We start from the raw sequence: 13755 nt of genomic DNA on the forward strand, positions 1-13755 counted from the left end.
TACTTCAGTCTTCAAGTTTTACACCCAAAATTTGAAGTTTTCTGTTGGAAAAAAATCCGCTTTTTTCCTCTCCCGCTGCAGTGCTGAAGAGTTGGAAAATCTGCATGTAGTTTCAGTGAAAGACACACAACCCCCTGCACTCAGCCCCAGCAACCATCCTCACTGCGCTAAAAGCCACTGAGCAAGGCTTGTGTTCAAAGCTTCTCCTGTTCAGCCTGTCAGCCACCCTCGAGCACTGGGGGAAAGGCTTGGATGGCTTGTTTTTTTCTAGCTCAAACAGAAACAGAAAAAATAAAACCCAGCTGGCACTTCCAAACTCCCCCCAACCCCCAAGTAGACAAGCCACTGCAGCGTCCTTAATTACCTGGCCAACCACCTCAGTAGACAGTCAGGTTAGGAAGTTAAATTGTGTGTGTGAAACCCTGTTAGACAGTAAAATCCTCTGACACATCATGTTTAGCTATTTAAATACCTGTTGCATTATCTGTATTGTGGTCGCACCTAGGAACCCCAGCCGTGGGCCTGCACCCCACTGTGCTGGGTGCTGCACAAACACAGACTATGAAGATGATCCCTACCCAAAAACCCTACAATCTAAGTAATGGCCATAGAGAAGGCTCAGCTCCCACATCCAGTGAGAGACAGTCCCTGCCCCAGCTGAGATCAGGGCCCCGTTGTGCTGGGTGCTGCACAGACACACAGTGGATACGTCCACAATGGAGCTGGAGGATGTAACTGCCAGCTTGAGGAGACATACCCACCCTACAACGCTAAAATCAGAGTGTAGCCCTGGTGGAGGGAAGGGCTAATTGCTGGGCTGGGCCTGTCCACGTGTCACGTGGACAGTGGCTTCTCTAAGGGCTAACGGCGCTCAGGCCCCACCAGTTCAGTCCCCTCCTTTTCGGCTTTAAACAACCCCTCAAGGAGGGGATAGAGCTGCAGGGCCCCAAACCCCTTTGTGGCTGCTGCTCCCATCTCCCCCCTTGGCCAGCAGCCCAGTGGGGTGAGCGGCAGGGAGGTGGCAGAGACATGGGAGAAGGCAAAGGTTTTGGCTCTGAAGTTTGAGCCCTCCATTGACAGCGCAGAGCAGAGCAGAGCAGAGCTGGCCATGCTCAGAAGCTGCATCTCCCCAGAGTCTGAAGACTCTGAGTGCCCAGCCTGGGAGAAGCACCAAGGGGCCAGCAGGGGGAAACTGAGGCAGAAAGGCCCAGCCCCTCCTATCTCCTCAAGAGGTATTTAAGTGCTTAACTCGTACTGGGAGCTAGGCACCTAACTAGCTTTGAGGGTCTGGGCCAGAGTCATTGTCTGAATCCTGCAAAAAGGGCTACATAGGTGATTAGAGTGAAGCACATGCATCAGTCTCTGCAGGTTTGGGATCCTATGTTCCAGCTGAGCACTTAATAGAAAATAAAATACAGGCCCCTTTAAAAATCTCAGCGCTGCACATTACAGCTAGGAGTTATTACCTCTCGGCTCTGCAAGTGCAGATTGCCACAGCCCTGCACAGATACAGAATTTGTATCCGCATCCGATCTGCAAAAATAGTGTATGCATATAAAGCGGATCCCTGCAGATTGGCAGGGCTCTACAGATCGCTTATTCCTCTGTCTATTTGGATGGCGTCCTTCTGGCAAATCCATCTGTATTCACCGCTGCAGGTTTCCGACTGGATCTGACTCCCTTTGATCACCCCACAGCTGTTCTCTTCGGCGGCTCCTTTCACGGGGAACCTGCCGGACCAAGGGAAAAGACATTGGTTGCCCTCATGGCACTCAAGGTGTCTTGTTAATGCAGGTCAGAGACAGCAGAGCTGTTCTGTGTGTCGAGACCCAGACTGGTGTTGGCGAAACCTTGTCGCTACTTGTAACTGGAGCACAAAGAATCTGGAAATGACGGAGACAAACCTCCTGGAACCCTGGCCCCGGGCTCATGTTCTCACGGGGTGGCTCTCCTCATGCCAGCATCTCTTCTGACTGAGAATGGCGGCTGGGAGAGGGCGGGGGGATGTCACTCAAAGCTCTTCCCTGGGATGCTGCATCTCAACCTTCCTAAGAGTTAGGGCCAAGGTGTAGCATCTTCAAATGGTGCCCAAGTGCTTTAGGAGCCTACGTCCCATTGCCTGTCAATGACACTAAGTGCCCAAGTCACTTGGATGCTTTTGAAAACTGTGCCCTAGAGTTTCAAAAATGAGTTGAGTGATTTTGGGACCCCTGTTTATCAGAGGGAGGGTGCTCAGCACCTACCGGCAACTGGGCCTTTTAGGCTGCCTCAGCTGGGTACCCCAAATCACTCGTCACTTCTGAAAATCTTGGCCTCAAATAATAAGGGATGCCCGCCCCCTGCCTTGCATAACTCAGCAACCATCCGGAAAAGCAACTCACAGCGTCTGATTTAACAAGGATCCATCCACCCAGGTCCATTTCCTCCAGGTCCCGTTTGCACTGAGGCCAGTCCAGACAAGGTACTTCTCTTGAATGCTGCTCCCCAGGAACTCCTGTAAGCAGGGGAGAGGCACTTGTGGGAGAGAACCCGCTGCAACTCCCAGCTGCTTTGCAAGCGGATTTGTAACAGATTCACATTTGCCGTGGATGAAGCACGGAGCAGGACACACACAATGGCCAGTGGATTACGCTAGCACCTGATGTTCGATTGCTACCTGAGCACCAGGATAAACTCTCAAATAGTATTTCCCAGAGCCCCACCATGTCCCCTTCCTCCATTTGGGGCTCAGGGCTTTAGCCCCAGGTTTGAAAATATTTACAGGTGCTCCACTCCAGACTGCTCTGAATGGTACTGACAGATACCAAGGATGATACTTTCCATGTCAGCAGTTGGTCAAAGCAGCGAGGAAGGGAGAGGGGACAAGCATAGTAGGAAGATCTGCACAGTCCACTCTGAGTCAGTCAGCTCATGTCAGTGCCCCCCGGGGGTGGGAAGCGATCACGTGGAGGGTTTCCTCCCTCTCCAATCAAAACAGAGCCAAATCCATGCAGCCCATGGGCACATCCAACCCACTGCAGGGGAGCTGAGTCCAGAGCCCTCGTAAGCCATATCCGGCACAATCGGCATCTCATTTGGGTGCAGCCTGAGTGTGCCGCTCCCAGCTCATCTGCTCGGCTTTCCAGGGCTCAGTCACACCTAGGATGACAAACTCAAAGCTTGGGGGTTTTCAGTGCTTTCCACTGGGTATTTGACAGCACCTGGTGTATAGTCAGGTTCACTGTATCAACCTGTAGATCTCAGTTATTCAGTTTCCTGGGCTGTTTAGATATTCCCCCCCCCCCCCCGAGCAACAGGAGAGAGAAACTTTAAATAAATATATCGGAAAATGTGCTCGGAAACCCACAAAAACTGGCACAGGAATTTCGGTGGGACTAGTCCTGTGATAAAACTAAGTGTCTGCACAAGCGTGTTTGCAGGGTTATGGATTTGGCTTCTCCGCGACATAATCCACCAGAACAGCTGACAAACAGACGAGCGTGCGAGGACATTCCCAGAGAGATCAAAGCTGGTTATTTTATGGTCTTTGTTTAAAAAAAGTGAACTATGAAAAGTGGCCTTGGGGTAATTTTATCATTTTTTAAATCAGTTTAAAATGAATATTCATTGACACCCCCCATCTTTCCCGGTGAAGATTAACACCCCCCTCTGCCTGTTTCTCACTTTACCATCTCATCCTGCTCCTGGATCACCACCATGCCAGCGCTCCTCGCTGAGCAGTCCGCACGGCTCCCGGACCAGATTTTACTCTCTGTAGAAAACCAGTAGCATTTGGCACCATGTGGCAGCCAGTCTGGGGGACAGATTTTGCAGCCAGTGCCCTCTAGAAGAGACAAACAGGAGACACCGTTAATGGCTGAATTAGGTGCTGACATTGAGAGGCTGCCTGGTGCAGCAGCTTGGACAACAGACTGACTCTCAGGAAACCTGATCTCAGCTGGGGCAGGGACTGTCTCTCTCCCTGTGTGTCTGTGCAGCACCCGGCACAACGGGGTCCTGATCTCAGCAGAGGCAGGGACTGTCTCTCCCTGTGTGTCTGTGCAGCGCCTGGCACAACGGGGCCCTGATCTCAGCTGGGGCAGGGACTGTCTCTCCCTGTGTGTCTGTGCAGCGCCTGGCACAACGGGGCCCTGATCTCAGCTGGGGCAGGGACTGTCCCTCCCTGGGCATCCGTGCAGTGCCCGGCTCAACGGGGCCCTGATCTCAGCTGGGGCAGGGACTGTCTCTCCCTGTGCGTCCGTGCAGTGCCCGGCCCAATGGGGCCCTGATCGCAGCAGGGAGCTGGGTACCAGCAGAACTCCCTTGAGGACAGTTGAATTACACCAGGGATGACCAGCACCTTTTCATTCTCCCCAGTGAAGCTATTAGCATTTGCACACCCTGTTCCACACGATCGGGCACACACACCATTGGCACCCGCCCTCACTAACGCTATAACATGGCACCATGCACTCAGCTACAGGGCAGCTAGTAGGTGTCACTCAACCACTGCTTGAAAGTGTCTCTCCAAGGGTCTTCAGTCACAGAGCCCAGAGAGGAGAAGCTGGAGTTACCCCGGGAGCTGCTGTTGATGGGAGCACACAGAGCCTGGCTCAGGCGTGCCACTAGGTGGGTCAGATGGGCACTGCACTCTGCCCCGTTTCTCTCTCCCCGCTGGGCACCACAGCTCGCGGTGGCATTCGGCGCTGCTCCTGTCAGTCCTTCCTGAGATGAACCTTGAAAACAGCCACAAGACCTGTGGTTAGAGTTCTTGCCTGGCAACAGAGTGGAAAATGGGCACCAAAGAACGTGGATCAGGGGGAAAAAAATCAAGGGGAGAAGAGAGAGAAAACTAATTCATTGGGAGGGGCCAGGCCAGGGACTTGGGGGTTCTATCCCTGGCTCTGGGGGCGGGTGGATTAGAGCAGGGAAAGTTGGGTGTCAGGACTCTTGTAGCTGACTCATGCTTTGGTCATGGGCACATCACCTCACACATATGGGCCTTAGCTTGGTCCTTCTGTAGCACAGGAATTACGACAGTACCCTGTACAGCCAGCATGCAAATGAGGGTAATTAACCACTGGAACAATGTGCCAAGGGGCGTGGTAGATTCTCTGTCACTGACCATTTTAAAAATCGAGATTGGATTTTTTTTCTAAGAGACCTGCTCTAAGAATTATGATGGGGCAGGTCTCCGGCTCTAGGAGGTCAGACTAGATTGTCATAATGGTCCCTTCTGGCTTTGGAATCTATGGAAAACCTCTGGGATGAGCTGCTGAGACATGGGAAAGTTTACAGGGCGTCCACAAAACGAACAGGATCTAGCCGCTCACCCAGAATGCTCAGCGCGATCACAGCCAGCGTCGCCACAACGCTCCAGGCCCCCAAAACGCCGATGGTGATTTTATACCCACGCAGCTTCGCAGGAGAACCTGTGAATTCGGATTTGTAAATCAGCCTCAGTGTCTCCCGGGCTGCGTGACAAGTATCGGCATAACCCTTCATAGACCTGTCATTACGGGTGAAAGAAGCAGAGGCCAGGAGATGTTCTGCATCTGCTCTCTGTCTCAAACGCTCCTCAGCAGAGCTGGGTCACAGCTGTCAGAGCCAAAGGCCAAGATCTTAATACAAGAACAGCCATACTGGGTCAGACCAAAGGTCCATCCAGCCCAGTGTCCTGTCTTCCGACAATGCCCAGTGCCAGGTGCCTCACAGGGAATGAACAGGGAATCATCAAGTGATCCATCCCCCATCGCCCATTCCCAGCTTCTGGCAAACACAGGCTAGAGACACCATCCCTACCCATCCTGGCTAATAGCCATTGATGGACCTACCCTCCATCAACTTATCTAGTTCTTTTTGAACCTTGTTATAGTTTTGGCCTTCACAAGTTAATATCCCAAATTAATTAGGGATTTTAGGTCCCAGCTGGACCACCTTACAAGAGGCTGGTTGTTGGGGGGTAGGCTCTCAGCACTACCTGGAAATTAGGGCCTTTTAAAATATTCTCAAGGCAGGCCTCCAAAAACTGAAGGGGACAAATTCACCTGTCACTAGAGCAGATTCAAAATCAGAATTTCCATCCCGCAGGAAATTCTGACATGCTGACTTCTGGTTCTGTCTTGAAACAGGACAAAGTAAAACAACATATTAATTGTTTTGAATGAAACAGAAAGTTTAAACAAAATTATAATAACTAAATGTTTCATTTCTGGTTAGTTCGACATCAACCCATGTGCAGTGGTGCCTCATGGGAGTTGTAATTTGCATGCCTCATGCCTCTGTTCTCCACTACGCCTTGGGCTCCCCAGCTGGACTACATCTCCCACAATACACCAGACTGGCTCAGCAGGGACCAAGGTGCATTATGGGAGGGGTAATCCAGCTGGAGGGCCCAGCTCACAGGAGAAAGTGAGGGCATGAGGCATCCAAACTACATCTCCCATGAGGCACTGCAGCAGCTCGGGAGAACAGAGATTAATATTTTGTTTAGATATTCCCCAAGTGGGAAATGATTTACATCGCTGTAGTGCCTCAGAGTCTCGGCCATGCTCCAGGGCCCCACAGTGCTAGGAGCTGTACATTATTGATTAGGTATATCACGGTAATGCCCAGGAGCCTCAATCATGCTCCAGGTCTCCATTGTGCCAGGAGCTCTACAGACACAGAACAAAAAGAGGGTCACTGCCCAAGGAGCTCACAACCCAAGTATTAGGCACTGTGTGTCAGTAACATCTGCTGAGTGCACAGGGACACAGATCTGCTGAGTGAGACGTGGTCACTTCCACAGTGAGTTCGGTTCTGCTGCGAAGAGAACTGAAGGCCCAAGAGCAGATGGGCCAGAAGGTCCCACACTTCTAATTTGCACTCCAGCTTTGTCTGCATAGCCGTAGCCTCTAGATGTCCCAGCACCCCAGGCTAGGCACTGTACATATTTTTTCCACACAAACGCACAGTCAACCTGTGGAACTCCTTGCCAGAGGACATTGTGAAGGCCAAGACTATAACAAGGTTCAAAAAAGAACTAGATAAGTTCATGGAGGACAGGTCCCTCAATGGCTATTAGCCAGGATGGGCAGGGATGGTGTCTCTAGCCTCTGTTTGCCAGAAGCTGGAAATGGGCGACAGGGGATGGATCACTTGATGGTTGTCTTGTGCTGTTTATTCCCTCTGGGGCACCTAGCACTGGCCACTGTCGGTAGACAGGATACTGGGCTAGATGGACCCTTGGTCTTACCCAGTGTGGCCGCTCTTATGTTCTAGACACAGATGGCTCCTGCCCTGAAGCGATTAGTCTCAGATGAGACACAGCATGTGGATACAAACAGGGGAAGCAGAAGGAAACAATTAGATTCTGCTGATCAACATGATAAGGTGCAGTCACCGCATCTTGCTTTTCGCTCTGTTCTGGCCCCTCAGGAGCTCTCCTGCTGCAGGACAATTTCACTCTGCATTTTGGCCAAGATTTCTCAAAGTAACTGGTGATTTCCCCCTCCCCTCTCCGCCCAATTTGAGACCACTTAAAGGAGCCCTGATTTGGGGAAATCACTGAGCACCTGCCCTCTAGAACCCTTGTGGTGTCCCAAGTTGGTTACCCAAAGCAGCCACCTCTGTGTCCACCATGCAAACTCTAACTTCCAGCCCAGTTCGCAGAATTCACGCTGCAGGGAATGGGGCGTTTCCGTCTGGCTTTCTGCGACGCATGGCTGGAAAGGGAGTCAGTTACAGCATTGGAAAATCAGGCTGGGGGGTGGGGGCGAGGGAAGGGAGAGTTGGAGACACAAACGGGAGGTAGGCACCCAACTCCCCAGGAGTTTCCATGGGCGTTAGGAGCCTGACTGCCCTGGTTGACTTTGAAAATCTTGCCGAAGCTGGTAGAGAGAGAATGAAGTGATACAGGAAATGGAGGCGAGAAACGTTTATTAGATGAAATCTAACAGGACACGAAGCATCCGAGGCAGGTCACTACCGCGTCCGAAGCAGGACAGAGACACAGGATGTGGTGTTGCCGGCGTCATTATCCATATTACAGTAACACCTGGAGGCTCCAGCTGAGACCGCACTGTTCACAAAGGGCAGATGATAATCTCCCTGTTAAAGAGGGAACCAAGGCCCAGAGAGATGCATGGACTTGGGTCGCAGCCCAGTGCATTAACCCTGAACGCAGCCTGCCCCTCCTCACCTAACCCTGCTGCTAGGTCGTGACGGTAGAAAGTCAGACTTGGCCCAAATCGCATTCAAAACACCGCCAACGTCCTTTTGCGACAACCCACGTCTGCAGGTCAGCGGGAACCTTGCTCCACTTAGTCACTGTACGATCCAGGGCCTGCACAGGGTGAAGCCAGAAATAGCCCCAGGCCCTTCCCCAGAGTCACCTTCTGTAACGGCTGACCCTGCCCAGGGACATTAGGATACAGCAGGGGTAGGCAACCTATGGCACGGGTGCTGAAGGTGGCACACGAGCTGATTTTCAGTGGCACTCACACTGCCTGGGTCCTGGCCACTGGTCCGGAGGGCTCTGCATTTTATTTAATTTTAAATGAAGCTTCTTAAACATTTGAAAAACCTTATTTACTTTACATAACAATAGTTTAATTATATATTATAGACTTATAGAAAGAGACCTTCTAAGAATGTTAAAATGTATGACCGGCACGCGAAACCTTAAATTAGAGTGAATGAATGAAGACTCGGCACAGCACTTCTGAAAGGTTGCCGACCCCTGGGATACAGCATCAATACAGTCAGTGCCTGCTGCACTGGGGCCCCCAGCCCTGCTTGCATTGCAGAGGCATGTTCAAACCATGGACAGCAATAACCCCCCACTGGCTGCTGGGTTATTCATATTAAATACGGGGCCCCGTTGGGCTGGGCGAGGCACAAAGACGTCAGTGATCCCTGCCCCACACAGCTCATCGGCTTAGCTAGAATTCTACTTGCATACAAACGATGCAGGAAATACAGCCAAGCTCTCCAGGTCCTGGCTCAGACGGGAGCGTAGGGGGCCGTGGTTTGCAGAGACCAGCAAAGCGGGAACGGTGCAGGGGTAAGGTGCTGTCCGATAACCATCATACGTGCACATGGCTGGCTGGAGTTTAGCCCAGACCTGCTCCAGCACTGCGGCTCTGGGTGCACCGCTCTGATACACACACCCTGCATCCCCCCCTTTGCTGTTCTCCGTCACCCCCATAGGAACATCCCAGTAGCTAGGACACACCCTAAGTACCTCCCACACTATTGAAGCATCTCATGGTCTTTATTGTATTTGTCCTCTCACCCCCCACCCCACCCCGAGGCAGGCTAGTGCTTTTATCCCCATGTCACAGATGGGGAAACTGAGGCCGAGAGCAATGAAGGGTCACACAAGAAGTTCTTGGCAGAATAAGATTCAAACCCAGGCTACAGCCTGAAACACAATATGAAGCTGCCCCCTGCCTGCTTCCCATCCATCCTCTCTCAGACCCCACTGAAAGCACAGGCCGGAATTACTGTGACAGATGAGAGACAGCCCAAGGAGACTTTGAGCAATACCTTGGATCCCCGCCGCAGACGGGCGGCTGGCGGTTCCCATCTTGGGCCGGAGATTCAATACCGTGTAACCCTCTTCGTCCTGCATCCTCCAGAGTCGCTGCCTTCGTCTCCCAGCGAACGGGAAGAAGAGGGAAAATCAGAGCGAGACCCTGAGGGACTGGGGTGAGACTCGGCCCGTTCGGCTTGTGGGGCTCCAGTGTGCAGAGGAAACGGCCGCCTCCCCTGGCCGCACGCTTTGAAACCACACAGGAAACTTAACTCTCACAGCAAGCTAGCGAGGGCACTAGCAAGGGGGACAGAACATGGACCTTGTGTCCTATGCAAAAAGCAGCCTCAAAGCTCTTCCGCTGCCTAAAGGCACCGATTCCTGCCTTGTTCCTGTGGCCAGCCCCTCGCCACAGTGGGATGCAGCTGGTGTAAGGATGAAGCACCAGACCCTAAATCCAGTAACCAGGCCCCTGGGTGCTTGGCAGGTGGGAGGACTCGGGCACTGTCTGGAGAACCTGGCTTGTGAGCTCCCCGTTCAAGGCTGATGGCCTAGTGACAGCTCGTGCAGCCCCAAATGAGCAGGGAGGGGATCTACACTACAGCTCTGCTCTCCTGCCGTCAGGGAGCCGAGCCCCAATTTGCCCCAGCATGAAGTGGGTGCGACAGGCACTGGGGGAGAAGGTCTCTTCATCTCCAGCTTGGGGGGAGTCCCGAAGGTCGTCCCTCTGCAGGCTAGACAGCTGCCCCCCCAAGGGGCTGTTTGCTCATTGTTGGTCCCAGCGACTCCCTCGATTCTCACTCGTGGCTCCAAGTAGCTGCTTGCGTTCACCTCAGCGCCATGTTTCAGGCCTTGCCTGGGAGGCTAAACCCAGCGAGAGGAGCGAGCGCCAGCAACTGCCAGACAAGGGCACGCCCGCCCCTCCGAATGCCCATCAAGGAGCTGGGGATGAACCCATGGGGAATATTAGGCCATAGATGCCGAAGCTGGAAAAGACGGCACTGGGGCCCCTGAGCACGGTCGTGTTGATGGAGAGGAATCAAAGTTCTGAGCTTTTTACCTCGCCCCACCGGACAGGAAGCCGAGGGGCTGGAGCTAATCAGTCACTAATCTCCGCAGCGCACAAGGGGACCAAAGGGGCTGTTCATGAGGCCTATTTCCTCACATCCTGCCTCGAACCAGAACGCTGCACTTTCTAGGTCAGGCTGAAATGTGGCAGCCCAGCTCCCGCCTCAAACAGTGACCCCTGAGCAAATGGAAAGTGCCGTGGGTGAGAAATGGCTGATCCGAGAGGCTCACAGAAGCCATATGAAACACCAGTGCGCAGGCACGGTGGGACTTGCTGACCCACAGGAAGTGGCCTCTGGCCAGCATCACACGCCTGCCTTTGCAGAGGTGTGCAAAGCCGGTCTCTGATTGGCTAGACCTCTCCTTATTGTCTTTGAACCTATAGCACTTACTCCTGAAAGCACCAGATATTAGACCACGTGGTTGTGATGACTCCTCATCATGGTGCATTCACCAGGGAAATCCTCCTAGTGGATCAGAGCCCACAGACGTGGCCAAAACTCCACCGGAATATTTTTTTTAAATAAAAAAATTGTTTTGGACAAAAATGAGTTTTCCACTTTTGGAAACTGAACATTTTGCAGTCTCCCTCCCACCCCAACTTCCTTTGCTTTTGCCACTGAAAAAGGATGGGGTGGGGGGGGGGAAGAGAACAAAAGGGAAAATCCCAACACATTTTGGTTTGGTCCTTTTAAGTTTCCGTGACATGTTTACCATATTTCCACCAGCTGTGGGAAGACTGCTCCCCAGCCGAGTTTGGCTCAGGTCTGTGGGCCACTAGGGGGCGGCTGGAGAACCTCCGTACCGGTTGACTCCATGGAACATAGATCCTTGCTTTGGCGACTACTAAGGCTGGGGTGGGATTTTGTGAAGCACAAAGCCCTGTTGAAAGGCAGGAAGACTAAGGCACCTATCACCTCCAGTTGGCCCAGTCATAGGTGGAAGAGCAGGGGGCCACCGCTGGGTTTAGATGAGAAGGAAAGAGGGTGAATTCCAGGTTACTGAGCTCAGGGTGTGAAAAAGGAAACAACCGTCCCCCAACCAGAACAGGGCGGCTGGAACAATTTGTACAAGGGGCCAAGCGCCATTGAACCAAACTGTAACCTGCATATGATGGAAACCACTTCAAGCCAGGCACTGTGGCAGCTAGTTCAAAAAAAGAACTAGAGAAGTTCATGGAGAATAGGTCCATAAAGGAATGGTGTCCCTAGCCTCTGTTTGTCAGAAGGTGGAGATGGATGGCAGGAGAGAGATCACTTGATCATTACCTGTTCTGTTCATTCCCTCTGGGGCACCTGGCACTGGCCACTGCTGGAAGACAGGATACTGGGCTAGATGGACCTTTGGTCTGGTCAGTAGGGCCATTCTTATGCCCCCCCCCCCCCAACATCCCAGGGTTGTGCAAAACTAGGAAACTGGCATTGTGGTTTCTCGACTGGTCGGTTTAACTCACTCCTAAATTTAAGAAGCTGGTAACTAATCCCAAATTCTATCTTCACTCACCTCAACAAGACAAAGGCTGGCATGTGTGCAGGCCTGTGTGGTGTCTTGAATAAATACTGCTCTCCATTTTGATCTGAGCAGCTCACCAAAAATTGAGAGTGTAGCAGGCTGTCTCAGTTAGGAGACATTAGTGAGATTAGAAGCTGGTATTTATTTGAGGCAGGTTTGTTTATTTACAAAGACCATACAAAGGACCTGTTTCCCTCTACACAGAAGAAAACAGGAAAACAGAAGACAGCTTATTTTGCTCACAGCACCAACAGCATATTTTTCAGCCTGCACCTCTGACCCCTAAACCTCACCCCAGGCTCAGACAGTTTTCTGCTGTTCCTTCCAGCTGTCTGTGTAGCTTGGTAGTTCTGTGTTCTGCACCCATCCATCCAAAAATTGGCAAAACCCTGCCACCCATTCAGTACAAAAGTCTCAGGCAGGCTCACATACCCTGTGTCTGGGGAGGGGGCTTGCCATTACCTTATTCCGACAGTTGTGTTAATTGAAAGCTGCATTCACACCCCATCAGTCTCAATGAGGTTTGTGTAGCCACCACCACCTGTCAGCATCACAATACTATTCAGCAGCAAAGAATCCTGTGGCATCTTATAGACTAACAGAAGTTTTAGAGCATGAACTTTCGTGGGTGAATACCCACTTTGTCGGATGTACTTGCATCCGACAAAGTGGGTATTCACCCACGAAAGTTCATGCTCTAAAACTTCTGTTAGTCTAAGGTGCCACAGGATTCTTTGCTGCTTTTACAGATCCAGACTAACACGGCTACCCCTCTGATACTTAATACTATTCAGGCATCATTAATCTTAACACTACAATTCAGTTACCTTGCAATACAAGTCCAAATCCAATGATAAGGCTGTAATGTTGTAAATGAAGTATATTATAAATACAGTGCAAAAAAGAGCTGCCAGAAACATATGGCTCAGTGAAAAATAGCATAGTTAAGTAAATCACAGTTTACAAAGATTTAAAAACAAATGGAAGAGGAGTCCATGGCTCAGTGTTGACAGCTGTGACAAAGCAAGCCTGTCTCTGTGCTACACTCAGTGACAGTGTTTACGATGGGTATAAACAGATCGCACATCTGGAGAGTTTGCACCTGCAGTGGTCGGTGCCCGGAATGATTCTGGCTTTCCAGGAAAGTCTGGCGGTCACAGCAGACAGTGAGGACGAGAAGGCGTCTGTACGAAGGACGCTTCAAGTTCTACATGAGACTCGTGCACCTGACGAAGTGGGTTCCACCCCCACGAAAGCCGAGGCCCAAGTAAATGCGTTAGTCTTTAAGGTGCCACCGGACTCCTCATTGTTTTTGCTGAAAACAGACTAACACGGCTACCACACTGAAACTAGAGACTAAGACGCCCCCGCTTTGCTACTTATTTGCAAGTTGCTACCAAGGTGTCTTCCCATTGGGGGTGTAACCATTCACTGTTAGCATCCTCTTGCTGTCTGTGCCACTGTGTAACCTTCAGGCATGTTCTTTGCACTCATCCATTCACTGGACTCTGCTGCCTTCTAACTGTCCCTTTGGAGACGCAGAGATAGCTCAGATGGGGAGCAGGGAGAACACACTGCATTCACTCAGTGCATCAGATCTCAGAGGCTAATGCCCAATTCTTAACCAGTCCATCCATGGCTGCCGGATCAACCCTCGCTCGGCCCTTTGTACCTCGTGC

General features: G+C 51.6%; 2 protein-coding genes across 2 annotated transcripts in view; both read right to left on the reverse strand.

Annotated features, from left to right (window-relative positions):
* LOC123345868 overlaps nt 1–13755 on the reverse strand; it is a 46641-nt gene that overhangs the window by 19815 nt on the left and 13071 nt on the right. The window contains exons 6-10 of the mRNA XM_044982927.1: nt 7949–8070; nt 5313–5488; nt 3669–3823; nt 2382–2494; nt 1651–1730 (exon numbers count right to left, since the gene is read on the reverse strand). Of these exons, the coding sequence (XP_044838862.1) occupies nt 1651–1730; nt 2382–2494; nt 3669–3823; nt 5313–5488; nt 7949–8070 (646 nt within the window). The remainder of the gene's footprint in view (nt 1–1650; nt 1731–2381; nt 2495–3668; nt 3824–5312; nt 5489–7948; nt 8071–13755) is intronic.
* On the reverse strand, nt 1028–9987 carry LOC123345616 (killer cell lectin-like receptor subfamily F member 1). The gene is made up of 6 exons (XM_044982603.1): nt 9511–9987; nt 5313–5411; nt 4554–4715; nt 3669–3823; nt 2382–2494; nt 1028–1730 (listed from the first exon to the last, which is right to left on the reverse strand). The coding sequence occupies exons 1-6, from the start codon at nt 9593–9595 to the stop codon at nt 1586–1588; spliced, it is 759 nt and encodes a 252-aa protein (XP_044838538.1). The 5' UTR covers nt 9596–9987; the 3' UTR covers nt 1028–1585.

Source organism: Mauremys mutica, chromosome 12 (assembly GCF_020497125.1).
Source record: "Mauremys mutica isolate MM-2020 ecotype Southern chromosome 12, ASM2049712v1, whole genome shotgun sequence".
NCBI classification, from domain to species: domain Eukaryota; kingdom Metazoa; phylum Chordata; order Testudines; family Geoemydidae; genus Mauremys; species Mauremys mutica.

Excerpts from the sequence above, each read along its gene's own strand:
- LOC123345616 (XM_044982603.1), bottom strand. The coding sequence starts at position 9,595 with ATGCAGGACGAAGAGGGTTACACGGTATTGAATCTCCGGCCCAAGATG. Across the intron at positions 4,716-5,312 it reads GATCGCGCTGAGCATTCTGG|GTTCATCTCAGGAAGGACTG; the intron begins GTGAGCGGCTAG and ends GCTGTTTTCAAG. Across the intron at positions 1,731-2,381 it reads TCCTTGTTAAATCAGACGCT|GTTCCCCGTGAAAGGAGCCG; the intron begins GTGAGTTGCTTT and ends TTGGTCCGGCAG.